Source organism: Halichoerus grypus, chromosome 13 (genome assembly GCF_964656455.1).
Source record: "Halichoerus grypus chromosome 13, mHalGry1.hap1.1, whole genome shotgun sequence".
Taxonomy (NCBI): Eukaryota; Metazoa; Chordata; class Mammalia; order Carnivora; family Phocidae; genus Halichoerus; species Halichoerus grypus.
In genome coordinates, this window is record NC_135724.1 from 12,949,821 (window position 1) to 12,973,350 (window position 23,530).

The 23,530-nt window shown below is 41.5% G+C and overlaps 1 protein-coding gene across 1 annotated transcript; it reads right to left on the reverse strand.

The window, feature by feature from the left end:
* Positions 1-626: 626 nt before the first annotated feature.
* Positions 627-22,170, reverse strand: SERPINB12 (serpin family B member 12). Its single transcript, XM_036117212.2, has 8 exons — positions 22,078-22,170; positions 11,734-11,919; positions 9,513-9,647; positions 8,610-8,750; positions 6,938-7,055; positions 5,168-5,310; positions 4,047-4,214; positions 627-3,069 (listed from the first exon to the last, which is right to left on the reverse strand). Exons 2-8 carry the CDS (start codon positions 11,899-11,901, stop codon positions 2,665-2,667), a joined length of 1,278 nt encoding a protein of 425 aa, XP_035973105.1. The 5' UTR covers positions 11,902-11,919; positions 22,078-22,170; the 3' UTR covers positions 627-2,664.
* Positions 22,171-23,530: the final 1,360 nt, after the last annotated feature.

The following is a 23,530-nucleotide window of genomic DNA, read 5'->3' on the forward strand; positions in this document are numbered from 1 at the left end:
ATCTACTGTAGTTCCACTGTCCTCCCTGTATGGTCTGACTCTCTGACACTCCAAACAGAGGGGACAAATGAAATATATGAGCCCAACAACATTGCCGCCAGGGTTCTTTCTGTCCTTGTCCCACCAAAAATAGTCTCCTTGTGAAGACTAAACTGCCCAGGGTGGAAAGTGCCAAAACCTCTCTTCACCTTCCTGTGCATTGTATTGGGGGAGTTTCATTCAGTCTTCAAATGGCTAGAGAAAGAAGAAACGTTTGATGATCCACTGGCTGTCACTCCTAGATTTTAGCATCATTGCAAGCTTTCATCTTTATATAATTACAATTTCATATGTAATTATGGTGGAAAATTGGGAAATATTTTCTGGCACAAGATATATCTTCCCAACATAATTGAGGTGAACGGTTAGTTTCATAGATTATGTATTTCTATATTTGGGGATGAAAAAAATTAAAGTGAGGTTTATGTCACTAAAAAAGTCAGTTGGCACATAAAATATTGTACAGGCCTCCGCCGCGACCAAGATGGCCGGGACTCTAATTCTGCCCACCCTCAGCCCCTTCACCAAATACGCCACCATGATCAACCAGGCCACGCCCTACAACTATCCAGTGCCCCTCCGAGATGATGGGAACATGCCCGACGTGCCCAGCCACCCCCAGGACCCCCAGGGCCCAAGCTTGGAGTGGCTGAAGAACTTGTGAGCACCCCCGGTGACATGGAGGAGGCCCCTCCCCTGAGCCAATAAAATGTGAAAAGCGACCCCAAAAAAAAAAAAAAAAAAAATATTGTACACATTTTAACTAATGACAAAAGTGCTTTATTTACTAAGAAGAAACATTTTAATCAATTGAAAAAGATTAGTAAAGAGTAAGTTTACTGATTCACAGAAAGATTTAAGAATCTCACTCTCATTTTTGTAAATAGATACACTTTCCCTTTGTGATTAAAATTCTGAGAGATCCCAATACAAATGAGAAGATGTGTTTATCAAAGAAAAGAATAAGCAATGCCAGACAATGCCAAACCTTCACGTAGGTCATAGTTATCCAGCTCAGTATCCAACAGCAATGCCAGCTCAGGCATGGAATCTTCAAAACGTCAACCCCAAAAAGAACCACAGAAGAGACTATGTATTTGATTATCTGACATAAATTTGACCCATGTGACCTGCATTCTGTGGAAAGGACTTGGAAGAGCCACCTCAAGCTGCCTCACATTATCAATGAGAGATTTTTTACACCACAAACAACCTTTGACAATGAGAAGTCTGTATGAGGAACATGGAACTTGTCCCTCACAGCACAAAGAAATCACTAATATAGAGGAAAACGGGGGGACCGGGGCCAGCATGACAGCAGCTGAACTTAACCTACCTTCTCCTGCAAAAACCGCCACAGCCACACTTAACCAACACGGTGGCAACTGGGAGGAGGACGCTCATAGGGCAGGGCAGGGAAACAGGGCCACAGCCAAGACCAGAAATTCACCTTGACGGAACGACTGTCCACGTCCTCGAGTTAGACATTGTTAGTAGTTATTCCAGAGTGTTCAGCTAAGGCAGAAATCAAGAATTCAGACAGACCTATCAGAGAATGAAGGTCCCAGGTTCTGGAGTCTTAAACACTCAGGCATATGGCTTTCAATAGACTAGAGCTTGATATGAAGCCAAGGGCCTTCCTGACAAAGGTTTCCACATGTATCATGCCCAGACCCAGGCCTGCTCTCAGGATGTGACCAGGCATAAGGCCTCCAGGAGGAAATAGGTCCATGTGGCCGGACTCCTGACAGAAGGGGTTGGGGAGCCTGGCAGTCTGTAGTGAGGTTAGCGCTCCCCTCCCCCACCTAACATGCTGGGTATTAGGAGCAACTTCAGAAGAGAATTCTCTGAGGAAGGGGGTGAAGAAGACACAGAAGATCGTGCTTCATGATGATGGCCTAGGAGACTCAATAAGGAAAGCTGAGACTAATTTTTAAATCCACTGCCACTCTCCTAGTTCAATGTCAGATTCACAAAACATATCCTGATCTGCGCAGGATGAGTGCTAGTCAGGACAGGCTTCCGTCCTTGAGCTCTCACTTAAATCCACGGGTAGCTTTTCTCCCCGGTGAGAAACATCTTACAGGGCATCTTCCATGCAGTAGAAGAAGATGGGAGAGGAAGAGGCAGGGTGTCTTGCCCAACGATGACTCGGGTTTTAACTACCATAGAAATAGAGCTGAGTTTCCAAAACACGTTCCATTTAAACATTTCCTCCTACTGCCCATGTTAAAGTGGTTTCTGAATTTATCCTCCCCTAGAAGTGGTCTAATGGTCTAATGACTTGAACTTTCAGGATTCCTTTATAAGGAGGTAGGGAACTTAAAGTTAGTACCATTCTCAATTACATGACCTGCAGGTCACAGAGGGTGAATTATATGCTTGAAAGCTTAGTATGATGAAAGGTCAGGGAGGGAGCCAGGGACTTCGATACTAATGGAGGTAGATGAAAGTCAGCTACAGGGTGAGAGAAGGATCAGGACAAGCACAGGCCAAGTGGCCGGAGGAAGGGGGCCTGGAGCTGTGACAGAAGGTATCAGCAAGAATGCAAATGCCCATGTTATGCCGGGGGAGACCATACTGCCACTTTCTTCCAGCTCCTGGGCCCTAGACAGTGTGCTCCTTTCAAGGAGAGCAGACCCTGCCGTAGAAGAGAATGGTTTGGGTTTTGTTGTGTTTGATGAAAAAGAGGAAAGGGTGATCAGCAGTAAACGTCACCCAGGAAGGTATGGACCTTTCCATGCTGACAGCCCCACTGGCGGCAACTGCCTGAGTGCCATCTTCATCCACTTCCACAAAGGTTTTATGGACAATTTTTGACAGGTACAAATTGGGACTTGGAGAGATTCCAGTAAGATCAGCCTTCCCTTCCTCAAAGATATCCGTGATGCCCATGTCCCGTAGAATAGAATTGAGATCGTAGCTGTCTTTCAGGGTAAACTGCGGGAAGGAGACGGCTACTGTTTCTTCTGACATATTCTCTGAGCTGCTCCAGGCCACTATATTTTCATGAGTGATGTTCCTTTCAAGCTACAAAAGGAAGGAAATAATGTTTACGGTCAGATTATGAGCCTGCAAAGGATGCCCCAATTACTTCAAAGGGCTTGAGTCTATTTCAACAGCCAGTAACAATCTTCAAGATCCTTCCCTAAACCTCAAACTACTCTGATCTCATTTAAATTCCCCCAAGCAAATCTCTTTCCTCTTTAGAAGTCACAGGACAATTTGATACCAATTCTGGTGTCCTCTGGTGTCTGACAGACTGGTGTCTGGGTGTCAAACCCAGCAAAGCTCAGTTGACCCAAGTTGGGCGAGCTTGGCCAAGCCTTAGCTTTCTGAGGTTCAATCCCCTCTTCTATAAAACAGAGATAATACCATTAGGCTCTGATTGAACAAAATGATGTATGTAAAGTATTTAACATAGTGCTGGCATACAATACATTTTGAATAATGGCTATTCTTGTGATCGCTATCCGGGGATTTCTCTCTCCCTCTGTCTCCACCTCTTCACCGCACAGAACAACATAGAGCCGAGGCTCCCCAGCCTTCACTGATTCCCACTTCACAAGCAATCTATCCCAGCAGCAGGATCTCCACTCTGTCAGGGCACTTGCACCCAAAAACAGAGTTTAGCTCACAGGTCGTTATGTGAGCCATAGCAAAATAGTCCAAGCAAGAGGCCAGAAGTCAGGCTATTCAGAGGAAAGGAAAAGCTGGCTCATTTGTAGCAATTCTCATATCACTCCGTGTCCAGATTCCTTGGTCTGGAGAACAACTGCAGAGAGCTATAAGATAGGAGAGGAAAGCCCTATCCAACATTTTTGGCATTTGTCCTTTTCTAAACCAATGTAGAAGAACTATCTCATCGAGTTGAGATTCCTATATATTCTCTGATATCTCTGGTAGATGAGGTGCTAGCCTTCTTCAGGCAGGTAGATAGTAAATAGGGCTGCTCTCCAAAGATCGACACTGAAATATTTTGTAGAAACATGAAAGTGAAGACTTACCTCTTCCAGGCCCTTCACGTTATCTGCAGAGTAAGGAGGCAGCAGGATGAACATGCTGAGCTCCCCCTTAATATACCTCATTTCAAGGATCTGTGCCTTCAGCTCCTCTATGAAGCCGATTCGAAATAGGTCCTTTTGGTTCATCATCTTCACAGTCTTCTTTTCATTCTGCAGTGGACAAGATAGAAAGTCGCAGGACTGCCACGGTAAGCTCACACACTCACATGGCCTCCATCTCTCCATTAAGATGAGAAGCGTCTTCACCAGAAGCTCTGAGCCACACTAGTGATCCAACCTAAGAGCGCTCTGCCCACTGATCAGTCAGCCCTTCCTTTGCCAACACCTTATTTTAGGAGGTTCTTCAGCTCCCAAGACCACTCGTTGGTCAACTGTCTATCCACGAATCTCCCTACAGCCTAGCCAGGGGGAAATAAGCCCCACCAGCTTTCTACCTTCTGTGCCTGCCCCACCCAGTCTCTTGGCCCCACGTGACCCCCTGCCCTCACTGGCCTGAATGACCCACCACAGCACCAGTTGGAGCCTTGGTTAAGTGATAATCATCTACATAGTAAACAACAGCACTTCTTCCATAGGCTTCCATCAGACGGAAGGGCACCACCCCAGACACCTTGTATATGTGAGAAGTCACCAATCTACAGATGAAGATGCACAGCGCTTGCGAGAGGAACACAGCTGACAGGTGCTGGGCTGGGATCCCAACCTTCCCTTTCCTCCATTCTACAGTCTGATGGATTAGAACATGGGTTTTTGAGACAAATACTCACAGATGTGAATGCTAATGCGTGAACTTAGCTAAGTAACCTAACCTTTGCATTCTTTCCCCTCAAGTCCTAAGAGGGAATAATAATAAGACTCATTTTCATAATGATATTTTAGCAAACAAGTGAAATAATGAATGGAAAATGCTCAGGGCAGTGTCTGGCACCAAGATGGTCAATGAACTTCAGGTACTAATTTTTGCTAATAACAAAATATTCTTATTATATTGTATGTCACCCGGAGACCTAAGTTTTAAAGTTGAGTGTACATACTGCAAATCATACTTCTTAGTGGAAATTATGAGTGCAATATCTAGAAAACCATGTGCTGTAATATCATACCTCATTTAGAAAGAAAAGCGCATCAACTGTGTTTTTAGAATCAAAATATTTTTCCCATTTGGCCTTGAAGTAAACAGCATTCACCAGCACCAGTACGGTTGCGCTGTCAATAGCTTCCTCGTTGAAGAGTTCCTTGATTTTACCTTAAAAAAGGTTTCAGAGAATATCCTGAATGTGAATTGTGCCAGAAGTATTCGTGTAGACAGATTTTCCTTCATGCCGCTTCCCCTCCCCAAGGCTAGGGCATGTCTGATTCAAGGACTAACCCAAGAAAATTACACCACTCACAGTCCTGGATGCGGTGGAGGGGGAGGGGGGGTGCGTTGGGGAGACACACTGTCACTCAACCCCAAGAGGGACCCATTCTAAATCACTGAAACTGAGGAAATTTCCTTCCATTCCCTGAGTCACTGTGGTTGGAACTTGCCATTAGACATCTATGCCATGACTTACCGTTCTTTTTTTTTATTAAGTTTAATTAGCCAACATATAGTACATCCTTCGTTTTGATGTGGTGTACAATGATTCATTAGCTGTGTATAACACCCAGTGCTCATCACATCACGTGCCCTCTTCAGTACCCTTCACCAGGTTACCCACCCCGTGATTTACCTTTCAAAGTAGACTCTGCCACCTGATTATATTATAACCTCCTTGAGAAACAGACTACTGTGTAAACCTCCTATCTCGAGTGCTCATCAGAGCAAAAGGTATATGCTTACATATAAACAAAAATGCATATAAATATGCTAGGCCAGGATATAAAATCTATTCAATAGGGGCTTTCACATGTCCTCTCCCATGCCATCCCATGTCAACCATTCTTATAGAGGAATACACTACAGCTAGTGAGTGGTAAGACCACACAGTCAAAAATCAGCAAGGCTGGCTGAGATCAGGTCCTGGGGCCTTCCTGCTCTTGGTCCAGCTCCGAGGCTCCTTCCACCATAACACAGCCCTGAGGTGGACTGGAAAATCCCATGCCGTCAGGCAATCATCTGTTTGCAGTACGCATTCTTTCCACCGCAAAATACCAAACCATCGGTTATCTGAATGCATGCCGAGTCCTTAAAGATGAGTAGAGCTTTCTACTGCAAGACTTCCACGTAAACTCCATGAATAATAGATTATGTTGACATCACCTACGCTTAAAATACTCCAGGAGATTTAACTAGTGCCTTAGTATAAATTTTTTTAGTGAACACGCTTTTCCTCTTGGCAACTGAGTGGAACCTTGAAGGAATGGGAATTTTTGTGGCACGTGGACCAAGTAAGGAGAAATAATTTTGGAGTTTGGGTGCGCAAGACAAGGCCAGACAGGGGAGTTTCATATTAAAAAATTATTCCATTTTATGTTGAATTCTAAATTTCACTACTCATCACTATCTCTAAACACCCCTTCATCCAGAAACACCTACATACCTAGTGAAAAGTTGATAAAAATTGGGATTTTATTATTTCCATTTCCCTCTGAATAACTAGATTCTCTTCACAGTCTTTCTACTGACCTTTTTGTTAAAAAAAAAAAAATGGAAATAGTTAACATCCTGCTGGCATTTGCTTGGCTGAAAGGATTTCACATTTTCTGATGGAGCAAAGGAGTAACACAGCGTAAGCATTTAGCTGTTTGCACCTACAAAACTGGCTTTGAACACGGCCCATGTATGTGAGCACCTGGTTTTGACAGACTAGCAATCTGAGACCACGGGCTGACTTTTCTCCTTTTAAATGGAAAAGAACACCAGCTACAGTGTGTTTGGTCTTTCTTACCTTGGGACTGAGATTCAACCCAAAAGTTAATCTGTTGTCTGGACTTTTCGGTGTCCCTCCGGAAATCAACACTTTCAACGGTTGTGTGATAAAATTGAGTCACACCATCTAAGTAGTCCTGTTAAATTGGAATAAAGAGAAATAGTACAATGAAATCAGATAACCATGCTAATAGTTAGGTGTGAGGCAGTCAGGAGAAGCCTAATGAGAGAGATGGTCATTTAAACAGGATGCACGTGGTGTCTATCTATCTCCACTCTTAATTAGCCAGAGGCCTTTTTCACTCACTGTGGTGACAATTTAGGATATAGAATGCTTATTCATGGGATGCCTGGGTGGCTCAGTCGGTTAAGTGTCTGATTCTTGGTTTCAGCTCAGGTCATGATCTCAGGGTCCTGAGATGGAGCCCCACATCCGTCTCTGCACTCAGTGCAGAGTCTGCTTGAGATTCTTTCCCCTTCCTCTCCCTCCCCCTCTACTCCTCCCCCAGCTCACACACTCTCTCTCTCTCTCTAAAAATAAATACATAAAATCTTTTTTAAAAGGAAAAAAGAATGACTATTCATGAAGCAGCCCACAGTTACAAGGGCACAAGCCCGTTCCTACCAGATACCCTTTTCCTTGGACATCTCATTTGTGGAGACACTGCAACATGAGTATAAAGTAATTTGAGAAGCTTAACTATAAAATGCCTCTATTTTTAAGAATTAAAACCCTAACTAATGGTTACAGAGTTTCTGGAGCGATAAAAACATTTTGGAAATTGGGTGGTGCTTATACAACATTGTGAATGTGATCAATGCTACCGAATTGCATACCTAAAAATGGTTAAAATAGCCATTTTTACATTATATTTTACCACAATTACAAGGTAATATACCCAAACCACTGGCGTGTACATTTTTCCTAGGTGAATTGTATGATATGTGAATTTATACCTCAATAAAGCTAGTTAAAAAAAAAAAAAAGCATCGAAAAGCTCATTTCCACTGTGAGAGAACATACTTACGTTGGCCAAAGGAGGCTAAGCCCACCCCCTCACTAGACCAGCCTAACCAACTGCATCACACATTTGCCTGTGGTCACACCCCTCATGTCCTTTGCTAAGTATGTGGCTCCTTGCAGCGGTGACTGAAGAAGCTGATGTGCCTTGCTGTAGGTCCACACTGCTCAGCCACAGAGCCAAGCCGGGCGCCCTTTGGTTCCAAACGCAATCTCCTTCTGCAACAGCGCGGGGCTGCTGAGTACAATTCTATTGAGGGGCGGCCTGATGGTGGCATGAAAGGGGATTTTGGAGAAGCGCTGGGGGAGGAGTGTGGAGGGACGGGAAGAAGAGCTACCAAGTGCATTTACCAGGCACCTTTGCTGGGAAAGACCGTCACAAGAGAGAAGGCCATTACCAAACCCAAAGGTGCTCCAAAAGCTATTAGTCACAGGACCCTCTTTCCACCCACAATGGGCCTCATAAACTGCTCAACTGAAAACTGGGAGAAGGGCAACAGGCAGTGTGGGAGAGAAAGAGGTGGGCCCCGGGGAACCCCCCCCAGTCCACAGCACATCCTTCTGTCAGAGAGGATTGCGTTCCAGGTGCCAGGTGAATGATCCAGCTACTCACTGATTTTTAAATAGCATGCCGTATGATAGTTTTAATCACCAGCCATGCCGAACTCACCGGACAGATGGGGAATTCCTGCTCTCCATAAAGCCGGTTGGCAATACTTAGGTTGTAATCAACTCTGATCCTGTCTATCTTGGAGAGAAGCTGCCCGAAGTAGTAACTGAGCAGTGCACTCTTGTCACTGGAAGACTCGGCCTGACAAAAGAAGAAAGAAAATGTGACCTGATCAGGAGAGTAAAATGCCACCAGAGCACGTTGTCGTTTCACTTTGTTACCATGTGGGGGAGCAAGTGAGAAGAAGAGAGGAATGGAGGGCAGGAAGAGGTCCCAGTGGAAGATCATGGCTCCCACTTGGTATCAAGGTCATCCAGGACCTGAGTCTGGGGACTCAGCAGTGCACGCTATGTTTTAGATCTATGCACCTCGTTTTTCTCTATATTCGAAAAGATACAAGAAAAAGACAATCTTCTCTCCACCTTCCTCTTAAACTTTCTAAGGTACAGGGATATTTAACTTGGAAAATATCTTTCCCACTCCTGGTATGAGAACCAATAAAAGCTTTGTGTACCAGTAGATTACCCCATGAAATAGACAGGCCAAGGTATAGAAAGAGAGTAAGACTCCCACAGCTGATTCCTATCCCTTACTACCCTTCATCCTCAACCATGCTCCGTCCTGAGGACCTGTGGCCTGGAAAAGTGAGTCACGGGGCTTTGCTCTGTCTTCATCATGAGCAGAAGATACCAGATCCTACTGTTTAGGAGACTAGCCTACAGCCAACGACATATAAGATGCGTAATCAGAAAGGAATTGGAGGTCCCATGGCATTCTTGCTATTGTTGTTGCTGCTGATGACAGCCAGGTCCTAACGTCTGGGGATAAGTAACCATTGTCAAATACGGCATAACCAGAATGAGCAGGTCATAAGAAGAGGGACAGGAGCTCGGGGTGGCTCACCTGCAGGGTCAGAGACTCCCTTGTTTCTTTCTGTTCCTCCAGAGAGCTGTCAGCCAGCGCTTCTTGTTTTTTGCTTTTCCGACAGGGATCAGGTTCTTTTCGTTCATTCTGGGAAAATTCACTGAAGTGTAGTACCTGTGGGAGGACGATTACGGGGTCTCTCAGACAGTACAAACAGCAGGAGGTCTGAACAGCTTCAGAAATGTTTTCATAGTGTGACAGGGACAGTGATTCCATAGTCAAAAAATCAACAACAGTTCAAAGGGTAGTGGATGTTTCTTTTGACTTGGTTGTGAGGTGGAATAGAAGGAAGTAAACTGCATGTTACCCCCGGGGTCCACATTTAAGAACAAATGCAACCAAACTAAAAGGCTATCGAGGGATCCATGAGACACACGTGGCTATTGAGCTGGCCAGGCTTTAGTGTAAAACACACACTGGATTTTTGAAGACTTAGTATGAAAAAAAAAATGTAAAATATCTCACTTAAATTGTTTGATTACATGTTGATATGATATTTTGGAAGTATTGAGTTAAATAATATACATTATTAAAATTAGTCTCACCTATTTCTTTTTACTTTCTTATGGCTGCTAAATTTTTTTAAATTACATATGGGATTTGAATTATATTTGTGTTAGCACTGATCTAGACCTTCCGATCGATCAAGCAAGTGAGGACAGCAAAAGACAGCTACCCAGAGCATTGCAGAAAAGTAAGAGACAAATACACATCTTGCACTGTTCAGGACAGTTTTGCTGGGCAGGCAAAACCCAAGTGCCTGGAGAAAGAACATCTGAAACCTGACCGGAAGGATGCCAATCACACTCTAAAGCTAAGTTTCGCCAGTGAAATAATATTCCCAATAAAAGTAAATGAATAAAGCAGAATGACCCCAAACATATTCTACCTTAATCCAAGAATTCAACTCCTCCATACTAGGGACAACAGTGGGGTCCCCACATAAACTCTGTGTGGTATGTGAGATCCAGGGAAGTTTTAAGACCAACCTCAGGAGCCTGTTGATTATTTGGGGAGTTGTTCTTGTCACATTCATTCATTCATTCATTCTACAAATTTGTATTGGATGGCTACTATAAGCCAAGCACTATTCTAGGACAAAGATTTTCACCATCTGCAGGATTATATTCTAGCGGGGGAGGCACATAGTAATGAATTACTGTATGCATTATCTTGGAAGATGGAAAATGCCATGTGGGGGAAAAGTAGCTAGCGTAAGAGGGAATTTTACAGGGTTGGGAGTCAGGATGCAACATTAGATTGAGAGGTCAAGGTAAGCCTGGTTGAGAAGGTAAACTCTGATCAAAGTCCTGAAGGAGAAAGTAAGTTATAGATCAGTTATTGGGGGGTGGGGCCGGGAACCATTAGGCAAAGGGAATGTAGCAAAGGCCCTAAGGCAGGAGTGGGCATGCTTACCCAAGGAATCTGGAGGCCAGTGTGGCTGGAGGAGTGGGGAGGGGACAGGGTGACAGAGGGAGTCACCTGGTTGTCAGGAATTCAGATATTAGATCTTCATGGGCCATTGTAAGGACTCAGGCTTCTATCATTAGCTAAATTGGAAGTCCGGGTTTTGAAACGATGAGAAATAGGCTCTGAATGAGGTTTTTAAAGGATCTTTCTGGCAGCCAGGTTGAGAACAGACTGTCAGCAGAAGCAAGGAAGCCCATGAGGAAGTTGCATCCAGGTTAGAAAGGATGGTGGTGAGTCAAACCTCAGGGACTCAGTGGGAAGCACCCGTGTTCTGGATGTGTATCAAGAGAAAAGCCTTTTGGAGTTTGATGTGAAGTGAGAAAGAAAGACAGAAGTCAAGGAGGACGCCAAGATCTTTAGCCACTGGATACATAATTGATGCTTACTAAAGATTTACTTACGGAAAGGGAGAAAACACATAGACATTAAAAATATTGCTAGTGATATCAGTATGGATAATTAGAGAGTGGAAGGGGGACAGACATGCAGACAGACAGACGGAGACAGAGAAGGTGACTGAGAAAAGCTATGAGGCTGGGAGGCTGAAGAAGGGTCATAAAGGAGGCAGAGGTTTAACTGAGCCTTGAAGAGAGAGCAAGGTGGGATGTAAATGAAAACTCCAGGGCAGATGCAGCCTCCCCCCGAGCCTCGGGCTCAGTGAGCAGCGTGGCTTGCCAAAGGGGACTAGGGTCTGACTCTGAGAGTGGACCCAGAGATACTGGATCCACACCTGGTCGATCTGTTGTGCACTGCCACTTCTGGCCCCCAGGCGGACCATGCCAAGGGCAGCCGAGAGGCTCAGAGGACAGAAGAAAAGGTTTTTATGAGGATCATCTTTGCTTATCTCCTGGAAAAGATCAAAGCAAAATTTGGTGTTGGCTGCCACGAGAGAATCCATCCTGAGATTGACGACAGTCTAAAACCAAAAACAAAACAAAACAGAGAGAGAAAACATGATGATCAGAGGAAGATAAATAAACAGTTCTCATTTTAAATACATGAGATATAGTCATATACAATGATTCAGCATGTTATTAAAAACTCAAAAACTAAGGTCATCATCATCCTGGTATATAGATATTGATGTCCATATTGATACTGATACAGACAGAGGTCTATTTTCATTTAATGATGTGAATTAGTTTCCTAGAGCTGCCGTAACAAATTACCACAAACTAGGTGGCTTAAACAACAGGAATTTATCCTCCTTCAGTTTGAGAGACCAGATGTCCAAAATCAAGGCGTTGGCAGGATTGGTTCATTCTGGAGGCTGTCAGGGAAAATCTGTTTCCTGCCTCTCTCCCAACTTCTGGTGGTTTCCAGCAACCGTTGGCGTTCCCTGGTTTATAGAGGCATCACTAATCTCCGCCTCCATCTTCACGTGGTGTTCTTCCCTGTGTCTTCTGTGCGAGTCCACATTTACCCTTTCTTATAAGGACACCAGTCATTGGATTAGGGCCCACACTAATCCAGTATGACCTCATCTTAACTTAATTACATCTGCAAAGACCCCATTTCCCAACAAGAGCACATTCACAGATATCAGGGATTAGGTCTTAAACATGTCTTTGGGGGACACGATTCTATTGTGGTAAAACTTCCTTTATTCAGGTAAAACAAAGTCATAGGCAACCGTGTCCTCATGGTCAAGTCAGCAACCAAGAAAACTTTATTCCACCTCCTTCTCCACAGGCTATATGTGGTTCTGCTTAAGTCCTTGGCCAGCACACTCTCCCAACATCCTACGACTGAGGATACCCAGCAAACTGTCATGGGCCATGTCCTCTGTCACCTTCTCACCTCCTTTTGACTCATTCCACATGCAACCTGTGGGCCTCCAGGTGGTGCTTCAGTCAGTCATTGATATTATTGTTCAAAAGATCACTGATCTTCAAAGATGTTGAGAGTTTAGAAGTCATTAAGTTTAATACTTTCTCTTGACAGTGTAGAACCACAGGTGATATGGAAGCAAAGCAAGGGAGTGACTCCTTCAGGACAGATTCCTTGCCCCTCACCAATAATCTGTTCCAGAAGTATCAAGAAAATCTTACGTAGATCTCAGCTCGGACCATCCCAAAAGAAATGTCTTCTCATTTGTCTTTTTGTCTATGGATATTGTGTATTTCCAAGATGTAAATGTAAGCCCCCTTACGTGTGTTTTTTATCATCAGACATGTGGCACAGTAAAGCATTAAGAAATCATTATTGCATTGAATTGAATGGTGTACATTGGTTTTAGCATCTTCCCAGCTTAACATCGACTTTTTTATTTTTTTTTTTATTTTTTTTTTTTTAAAGATTTTATTTATTTATTTATTTGAGACAGAGAGAATGAGAGAGAGAGCACATGAGAGGGGGGAGGGTCAGAGAGAGAAGCAGGCTCCCTGCCGAGCAGGGAGCCCGATGCGGGACTCGATCCAGGGACTCCAGGATCATGACCTGAGCTGAAGGCAGTCTCTTAACCAACTGAGCCACCCAGGCGCCCAACATCGACTTTTTTAGTCTATAAAACCTAATTCAAAAGAATAACAGTTACCTTTTTAAAAATGTGCCAGACATATGTTTTACATACATTAGCTTTAGCCCTACAACTTTACAGGGTAGATGTTGTCATTCCCTTTTTACAGATGAGAAAAGAATCGAAGAATCAATCACACACGTTGGCCTACACTAAGTGCTTTTTCTGCTGTATCTACTATTTCTCCTAAGTTGCCCTCGGTGAAGGACAGGCTGACCAAACACGTGCCCGCTATATTTGGGTGTTTTCCCCCTGTTCAGCTTAGCACCCATTTTTATGCTTACATTTTTTTCCTGCCAAATTTGTACTTGACATATATTTCTCATTTTGTGCTGGTAAAGCTGGGTTCAGGTAGATGTTTTCCAAGAAACATGTGTCCTGAGTGTGCCTGGAAGTTCAGTAACGCTCCACACCTCAGGAATCTACATTCTTTATGCAGAAAAATATCTTCACATCCAACATGTTCACTCTACAACAGTGGCTGGCATTACCCCTTCAGTAACAAATTTACCAAGAAAGTGGAGAAATCAGATAAATTCAAGGTGGTCTGAGTCAAGGGGACTGCACAGGGTTGAGTTAAATCATAAAATTTGGATAAAAATAGTCTCATATTTTTTAAAGCCTTGGTCATATAATCAGGGTTGCTATTTGATACAAATCTTTGGCACCAAAGGAAAAGGCAGTAGATGCTCTGGCTATTTGTTCACTCTATAAAAGAAGACTAGAGACACAATACTCAAGGCAAAGGTGGGATTTGGATGGAAAACTGAATGACCCCAACCTGGCTCTTTAAATGTTCCAGCTGTTTGCTCAACTTTAGCCTGTTTCTTTCTATGGTTGTACCCCTGGCATCAGAGGGAAGGGTGTTCCTTTCTTGCATGACATGCACAGAACTGAGCAACTGGAGTCTTACCTACTACGAAAAGGACATGATGGCTCATGCAGGCCAACTCCCTTCTTGAGACTAAAAATCCCGAGGCCAGAAGTGGCAGTGACTCGCACACAGTCACGTAGCTGGCTGGGACAAGAGCAAGGCTCAGACCTCTCCATGCCCAGGCCTGCTCTCCACTGGAATAGACTGTGTTTTGTGTCCATTTCTAATTTGGCTACTACCCTTATTCACTCTGGGAGCTGCAGTGCACCCCCAAACTCTCTCTGCCCACTGGTACCTAAAGAACATGGAACCTACACTAAATTTTGTGAACTTTTCACGCATTCCCTAACCTGGCTCCAACTACTATCACGTCCTCTCCCAGCAACAATTCCCTTTCCTGAGCCTCATCGGGTTCTACCCCGTGGACTGGTTCTAAGTTTCCATTAGAGTCAATGTAGCTCAACTCTGCCCCACCTTCCAAGGGAGGGGTGAGAATGGTAGTCATAGAAGAATGGCCTAAAAGCTGCGGTTGGTATTGGATGACTGTATGTACGCACTTATTACAGGAGAATCTTTCCTGGTGTTATATAAAACTCTAAAATATAGAAAAATGAGCATTTAACAACTAGATTAAAATGTCATCCAGTAATTACCTTCTGGGGGCTGTTGTTGTTTTGCTTGTTTTTAAATTAGAAACTGGCTAAATCTGACAGTAACCTAATTACCCAATAACCATTTATAAAGTTCCCCCATAAGGATAGTCACTGCACATAAAAGGATGAGCTGAATGAGACCCGATCTCTGCCTCTGAGAAATCCACCATCTCATAGAGCAGGTACTGCATTAGAAGCAGCTCCAGGTGTGTAAGAGCATCGAGGAATCCAGTACTCATTTACAAAATGAAATAGAAAAAACAGAGGTGCCTGGGTGGCTCAGTTGATTGAGCGTCGACTCTTCGTTTTGGCTCAGGTCATGATCTCAGGGTCATGGGATCGAGCCCCCCTGTGTCAGGCTCTGCACTCAGCAGGGAGTCTGCCTCAGATTTTCCCCCTTCCCCTCCCCCCACTCACGCATGTGCCCTCTCTCTCTCTCAAATAAATAAATAAAATCTTTAAAAAAAAAAAAAAAGACATGGAAAAAGCAGAAGAGAATTACATAAGAAAAAATTTTTAAACAGCACTCATCCAGACTTATTCCAGTATTACTCTAATAATGTTCACGCAAGCAATTTAAAAATATAATACTTTCAACATTTCTAAAGCTACCTAACACTGTTCTTATTCATTAAAGAGAAGCTTTGGTGGTCAGTAAAAGCCATCTTATGTTGTTACAACAAAAAATAAAGTAAAGTAAAAAAAAGCTCTAAGGTCAATTTTCTTGTCTTCATCAAAAATCCCTTTACATCAGTACGAATTTGAAAATAGTATGACCAAGCCAGTCTCCAAATCCACTGGATTTACAAATGGGACCAACTTAGCAATAAATGGTGATGATGATCTAATCATCATCATACTAAAATGTAACCATAGCAGATAATTTTCAGAGGTGTGTAGCAAAATAACTTTCAGATTTTAAAAAGTGCTGTGTACAAATAAGTTCATAGAAACACTTTCGTATTAGCCCAAACTCAGAAACAAACCAAATGTCCATCATCAGTAAGATAAACAGCTTGTGGGTCAGTCATACAATGGAATACACACCAATGGGTCTGAGTGAACTATAGTCACCCCATAATAACATGCACAAACTTGAGTGAAAGAAGACGTATGGAAAGAGTCCATGATAATACAGTTACATATAACTTCTCTATATATTTATGTATGTATATATACTTATACATAAATTTTATATGCATGTCCAAAGTTTAATTTTAAAATGTCTTCTAGATGTATTACTAAGCATGGCAGCAAATTTTAAAGCACTGCAAATTTATTTGTGTTTAACACAAGAACTAAGATTACATGGAAAATTGAAGAATAACTTCTCAAAATGAAATTCAGTCTCCAGATGCAATTAGGAAGTTCCCTAAGCATTAACAGGAGATACTTTACATCCGCTCTGGAAAACATCCACCACACAAAGAAGTTACTGTTTGACGAGAAGTTACTGTTTGACGTTGAAGTCTGAGTCTAAAGACTGATAGCTGAGGTCACCTGCTTCTTAATAAGCTACAACTTGAAACACTTGCACATAATTTACTTCAGTCATCATTATTTCCAAACAGACTTGAAATAATCTTTAAAACAGCAAGGTCCCTCAAAAATCTATTCAGCTCAAGGAATTAGCACTACCCACCTACAATGGCTTTATAATAATAGCTACCATTTAATTTGCCTACCATGTGCCTGGCATTTCACAAATGTTGTCTCTAATTCTCAAACAATCCTGTAAATTAGAAATTATCTTCATTTGACATCCAATCATTAAGTGACACAACTGGTCAACAAATCTGTCAGTTCGGTCACCCTCTTTCCTCCTATATCATGCCACCATCTGGAGCAGATAGCACTTGTCCTCTGCAAGACCATGGCTCAAGTAACCCACCACACAGCTTCGTGACAGGAAGATGTACTTATAATAAACAAGAAAATAATAAGACAAAATAATGATAATAAAATAATAAAACGTGTATTATTGGTTTCATTGTTGTCTCTGACCAATGACCAACACTCATATAATGTCCATTAAGACTGTTCTGAACTACCTCATTGCTAAGGGGCATCTCCGTTCCCAGGTTGTCCTTCCAAGACTCCTCTGATCTGCTGAGCACCCAACAGGACTACTCTGAACTACCTCATTGCTAAGGGGCATCTCTGGTCCCAGGTTGTCCTTCCGAGACTTCTCTGATCTGCTGAGAGGATTGCTTCTCTAGACTGAACACTTACTTGAAAATCTTTTTCAGATTGCATTGAAACCTATGCAAATGTATCATAAATATAGATTGGAGCTTCACGATTGCAAACACCTTTATCCCAAATTAGATCCAACTTAGGTCATTTCATACTTGCTGTCCCCACCTCATATCGACCACAATTTTAAAGGGAGGGCCTAATTGGCAATTTTTATTCAGAAAAAAAAAGAAAAAAGAAAACCTCACTTTGATATCAATAAAAATATTATCATATTTTTGTCTACAACACTTTCCAAGTAAGTGATTCATTATTTAACCTCTAATGAGGTAAAAGGACTTTGGTTCTCAAATTCAAACTTATCATGCAGATGGAAGAATCTCAGGTTCCATTAATGATATTCTGCCATCTGCATGATAAATTTGAATTTTGCTCCCACACCATTGACAAATCAATTGCCTTTGTTCACCACATGCTTTCTAATCTTTCGATCATAGTGTAGGTATAAACATAGATATTAAACACACAACATTTGTGTTTCTGTTTCCCTTCTCACTCTGTGAGGTAATTATTTTTTTTTTTTATATTTCTGTCTTTGCTTCCAAATCATAATTCTCTTGCAGACAGGTTTTAATATTCATCTTTGTATTCCATCAGTAAATAATACAAATACTGGGACATAAGAGCATTTCATAAGCTTTTATGGCTTTATTTGCTAACATCTGCCCCTTTTTCACTGTAAATAATTCTAACATTTGAAATATTAGATGATGATTCAGTATTTCATACTCGCTCTGCATACATCCTGTAGATAGCAATAAGCAATAGAGATGTTACTTTGCAGAATCAACTTTTGATTCATTTTCTACTGCATTAGATACAGTTCAGTTGTTAAAATTGGTTTCCTTTATGGTGAAAGTGTAAAAGTTTAGATGAGATAGATTTTCTAACAACCCAAAATATTCCAGGGGAAATTGTTCTTCCTATAGAGTAGGAAAAAAAATTATATCTCCAAAATATTTCACGTCTTCTAATTTTCCTAATTCCCACAAAGCTATAAATAACCCAAGAATGAAGTTCCAACTTTACACTTTACACTGCTATAATAAATATTCAGATCTGGCAAAGCTAACTAAATGATAAACAATCTTTAAAAACAGAGAAATGGTTGTGAAAGATGCAATCCAGAGCATTTCCAATTTAAGTTACAAAAGAGAAATGTAAGCTCACATTATTTAAAATATAGATATTCTAAATACTATACCATTTTATATTACAGAAATAATAAAAAGATAAAATACAATCTGTCAAGTATGTAAAGATTTTTATAAAATTATTCAAACATCCACATTTTTAGAAAGTCAATCAGATACGCCAGACATCTCACTAGGTACATGGAGGCCAAATGAGGTGACAGATGTTGCTAATATCTCCCAGCAAGTCTTGCCACATTTATAAAAACTTCAACACGTCATAAAACAAACTGCTTTTTTAAAAAAAGTAGCATATCGTTTGGTTTCAATTAAATCCCCTTTGGGTTTCTATTATTTTCCAATGAAATGTTCATGGTTTAAAATGATATTAGGCAATGCTTGCATTTACCTTCTTGCCCTCAGAGTTGCTGCTAATAGCTGGTCAGGTAAGTTTCAATCCACACCCTGTCAGGAATGGAAATACATGAACTTTGCCCCTCCTACAATGGCACTTCTCCAAGTGCCATTTTGGAATCCAGGGTAAAATTGTCATTGATTGATTAAGGGGGAGGGGAGCGGAGAAGAAGACAAATGTATGCTATATATACTTTTTTTTTTTTTAAGATTTTATTTATTTGAGAGAGAGAGTGAGAGAGAGAAAGAGCACAAGAGGGGGGAGCGGGAGAAGGAGAAGCAGACTCCCTGCTGAGCAGGTAGCCCGATGCAGGACTCGATCCTGGGACTCCAGGATCATGACCTGAGCTGAAGGCAGTCGCTTAAACCAACTGAGCCACCCAGGCACCCTGCTATATATACTTTTAAACAACTTCACACATTCTATGCTTTCCACTAAATTAAATATTCAAAAGAATACTTTTTAAAATGGGGATATAGCCATTATGGAAACATAAGCTGCTTATCTATACTATATGTATATGTACACAGAGAATATAAGCCACTTATGCAACTAGTGTGTAAATGACACAAGTAAAGGCCAGTTTTATAAGGCAAGATATTGACCAATGGAAGTTCATAGCTGAGCATCGAGAAGGTCTCTCGATTTTCAGTAGTGAACATAGAAAACAAATATGTTATTAATTCTCTCCACTATTTCACTTGAAAAAAAATGTGTGTGGGTTTTTCCTCTAAATTCTCCCACAAAATTCTAAAAACCATCATTTTTCAGTTGAATTTCATCAATGGTTAGGACTTACGGGAGGTTGGAAAATTTTTACACGTCATCAGTTAATACTTCATGCTGGTTGATCAATACTTATTTCACACAGCTGCTGTCCAGCATCGCCTTTCAAAAAGGATACTATTTACGTTTACAGCGGGGCGTGATTTTTTGGGTTTCCTGGAATTCAGGTTGTCATATTTAGCGTTGTCGGCTGCTGATATTCGCACGACTTTGGGCTTCCGGGTGCCTGAGCAGATTCAAAGCTTGTTTGAATAGCTTTAATCTGGGATCGAATCTGTTTATCCTTTCAAATAATCCAACAAAGATCTGACTACAGATGACTGTCACGCTACAAGGCTAAAAATTTGGTGTGGTGTGATTGGTCAATCAGTCATGATGAAATCTGCCACTAAATGTACCTAAATATTAAGGTAACGTAATGAATCACTAAGGCGGGTGTGAGAATTCGTGGATCACCCACTATGTGCCAAATTCATTTCCAATTTCACGTACATAATCTCATTTGAGTGAAGACAATCGGTCTCTCTAATATCAGCGACTTAAAGCGTCAGAGAATTACACTAGAGTTTGAAGGAGTTTTAGAGGTCACTCACCTGACAGTGCTGCTATTCAAGGCAAGCTAGAAGGGCTTTCTGTGTCAATAGGCTGTAAGAACATGATTTCATCAAGTGTAGAGTTAGATGCTCCTCCTAGGTATGTTACAACTCATCATGAGTTATGAACCCATCTTTTAACTCTTTAATACCTCTTTAGTCTTTTTCTGCATGGAGTTAAAAATTCAGGAATGCCAGAACGATTCACCAAAGTCTTTGCCAGCTTGTGATGTAAAACAATATGATTAACATTCTCTCTGGTGTGATAAAAGCAGCCTTTTTGAACTATCATAAAGAGACTCTTTTCCATCTAATTTTACATCACATTGCTGAGGAAACAAAATGTTTATGGGGAAAATATCAGCATAGAGGCCTTCAGTCTAATGAAAAATGTATCCTTTACCTAAAGTAGACTGTTGACCTCACGTGCATCATTTTATCCTCCAAACGTAAAAGCCTGGTATAAAATCAAAAATACATACATATACCATGAAAACGACAAAAAGCAACAATAATAAACACTAAAACACACTAAGCTTATTTTAAAACTTGCAATCACCCTTAAGATATCAATCACCCTTTCCATCAAAGCCCTCTGTTCTCCTAGATCCCAAACTGAAGCCTCCAGGCTTGAAACAACACCAACTGCCTGCCCCAGAGAGACAGAGACACGGAGACCAAAGAGCCAAAGCTACAAGATGGCAAAGAACACAACAGAGAAGGGGCGGCACATTTGCAGTCAGAGGCTCCGGATCTTGCTCTGAATCCTACTAGCTTGACATCTAGAGCAAATACCCTCTTGCACTTCAATTTTCTCACCTACAAAAAAATAGGAATAAAAGTATGGCTTTCCTTGCTCTAATATGTTATACGAATGTTAGTATTACTAGCATAATTATATAGAATTAGTATAGCATAAATGTTTTTTCACTTCTGAGCCAAATCAACATGACATCTCTTTATTTCTTCTGCAATTGTAAATCAGGGCTTCAACCTTCTAATCGAGGTCCAGAGACTATAGCCTTCAGGGCAAATCCAGCCCACTGCCTGTTTCTGTAAATGAATTTTTATCAACACACAGCCATGCCCATTCATTTACTTCTGTCTATGGCTGCTTTCCAGCTACATTGGCAGACCTGAGTAGTTGTGAAGAGACCATATGGCCTGCAAAATAAAAAATATTTACTATCTGGTCCCGTACTGAAAAGTTTGCCGATCCTTGCGTCATTGTTTTTAACACCCATGAAATTTTTATATCCTTAGATATACAACCTCTCCTTACATAAAACAAATGTTATAATGCAGATAAGAAATACAGTTTCTTAAATTAAAAATATCCATTTGGGTTTGACCTTGATCTTGGGCAAAACTCTAGACCCCTTGAGTATCGCGGTAAAATAATAGCCCAGACATTCATTTGCCAAACAACTATTTATTGAGTGCCTACTATGGGTCAGGCATATCCAGTGAACAAGAGCGTGATTGCTCCTGGACTCACGATGGCTAGCGCAGCAGGAACGTACAACCCAGACTGTCTTCCCTACATCTAGATGTAATAAACATTTACAGAGGACGCACTATGTCACAGACCCTTCTGCACCACTACCTCATTCAGTTCTTCCAATAAACCAGGGAGGAAGATATTGTTTTCCCAACATACAAATGAGAGAGCTGGGACTCAGACACACTAAGTTGCTCACAGTCATGATGCTAGAAAGTAGCAGGATGATAGGATGATAACATAGCACCTCCCTTGCACTCTATACCAAGAATAAAGATCGTCAAACATCTCGCTTCAACACTGGGACAACTACCACCAACTGCTTGCCCACCTCCCAGTACATACCTGGAAGCCAGTGAGGACTGTCCCCAGCTAAGGTCTGTGCTCTGATGAAGTCAGTTCAATTATCACACAGAGGAGGGAGCAGCCAAGTCCTACAGCCTATGAAAACTGGTAAGGGTAGTTGTTGAGCAAGTAATTCTATGACTTTCTAATTATGACCATGAATCACAATGATGAACCTGTAAGACAGAGGGGGAAAAAGGACATACATTTATGGTCATTAGCTCAATGAATTTTAAATTAATTATCTTTCAGTCTGTTATTACTCCTTTAGAATAGATCATTCCACGGGCACAGCCTCTCTTTAGAAGCTACCCACAGCCTGCTATTTTCCAGGAAGCCATGGGTTACAGAGGACGCCTTTAGAAAGGGCTGCTAGGAAGGCCTGGACTTCTATCTCTGTTCCTTATTCTCCCCAGACAACTTACAGAGAACTTTCAGCACTGTGAAACTCCATAAGTTTATAGTTTGTAAATGGAATACACAAAACCCAAGAGGAATGGTTTTCCTAGGGTGTCCCAACCCAACCCCAGCAAATGGATTGAGTGGCGACAGAACTCTATGGTTTGAGCTAAGTATGAAGCGAAGGAAAGTGCAGCTGAGAGAGAATAATCAGATATTGCAAACTATGTTCTCTGTGGCTCTATTACCTACCCCATTGTGATGCACCTCCATAACTATCTAGGACAATTCACTGAGCATCCTCGCCAATTACTACTTTTTCTTCTCACTTCAGACAAAACCTAACCAATGGACAAATTCTCTCCCCTCTTCCCTTATCTCCCCCATTCCTTCCCCTTATCTCTGTCTTCTTTACCTCCTCATTCCCTTTGCCCTAGTCTCATCTGACCTATTTCCCCATTGGTCTTGCTCTTTCTCTCTGAGTAAGTCTATTTCAGAGGAATTAATTCACCTGCAAAACTCACCAAATATTACCTATCATCATAGAGAAACACTGGGTCCTTTGTAAAACATGGCTCAGATTTTGTTAAGGAAAATAGCACATCCTAGGAGGATTTTTTTTTTTTTTTTAGCTATTTCGAGGCCAATTAGTTCGTTTTACAGCTTACAGCAAAGCTATAGCATTGAATTTCCATAAAAATGCCCTTCCTCTTTATGTAATTCAAGGACAGTATACTTGATGTTCCATGAAAACCCATCCCTGAGCCATGACTGAGTGAGAGTCATAATTTGAGAAGCAAATACTATCTGTAATTATATCAAAAATGAAGACCTTATCCCATTACAAAAGACAACCCTGCAGTTCTATGGAATGTTAAAGTTGTGAACTCCCAACCTATACACCAGAGACTCAGAGAATCTAAAGGAACTCAAAGTAACATATAACTTGCAAATATGAAATTGGGTTTCTTCCATAAGTCAGATTTAACCCACAGAATAATACTGTAACTAAGAATACTACTGTAAAAGCAATAAAAGTTTTGAATTAGAAAGA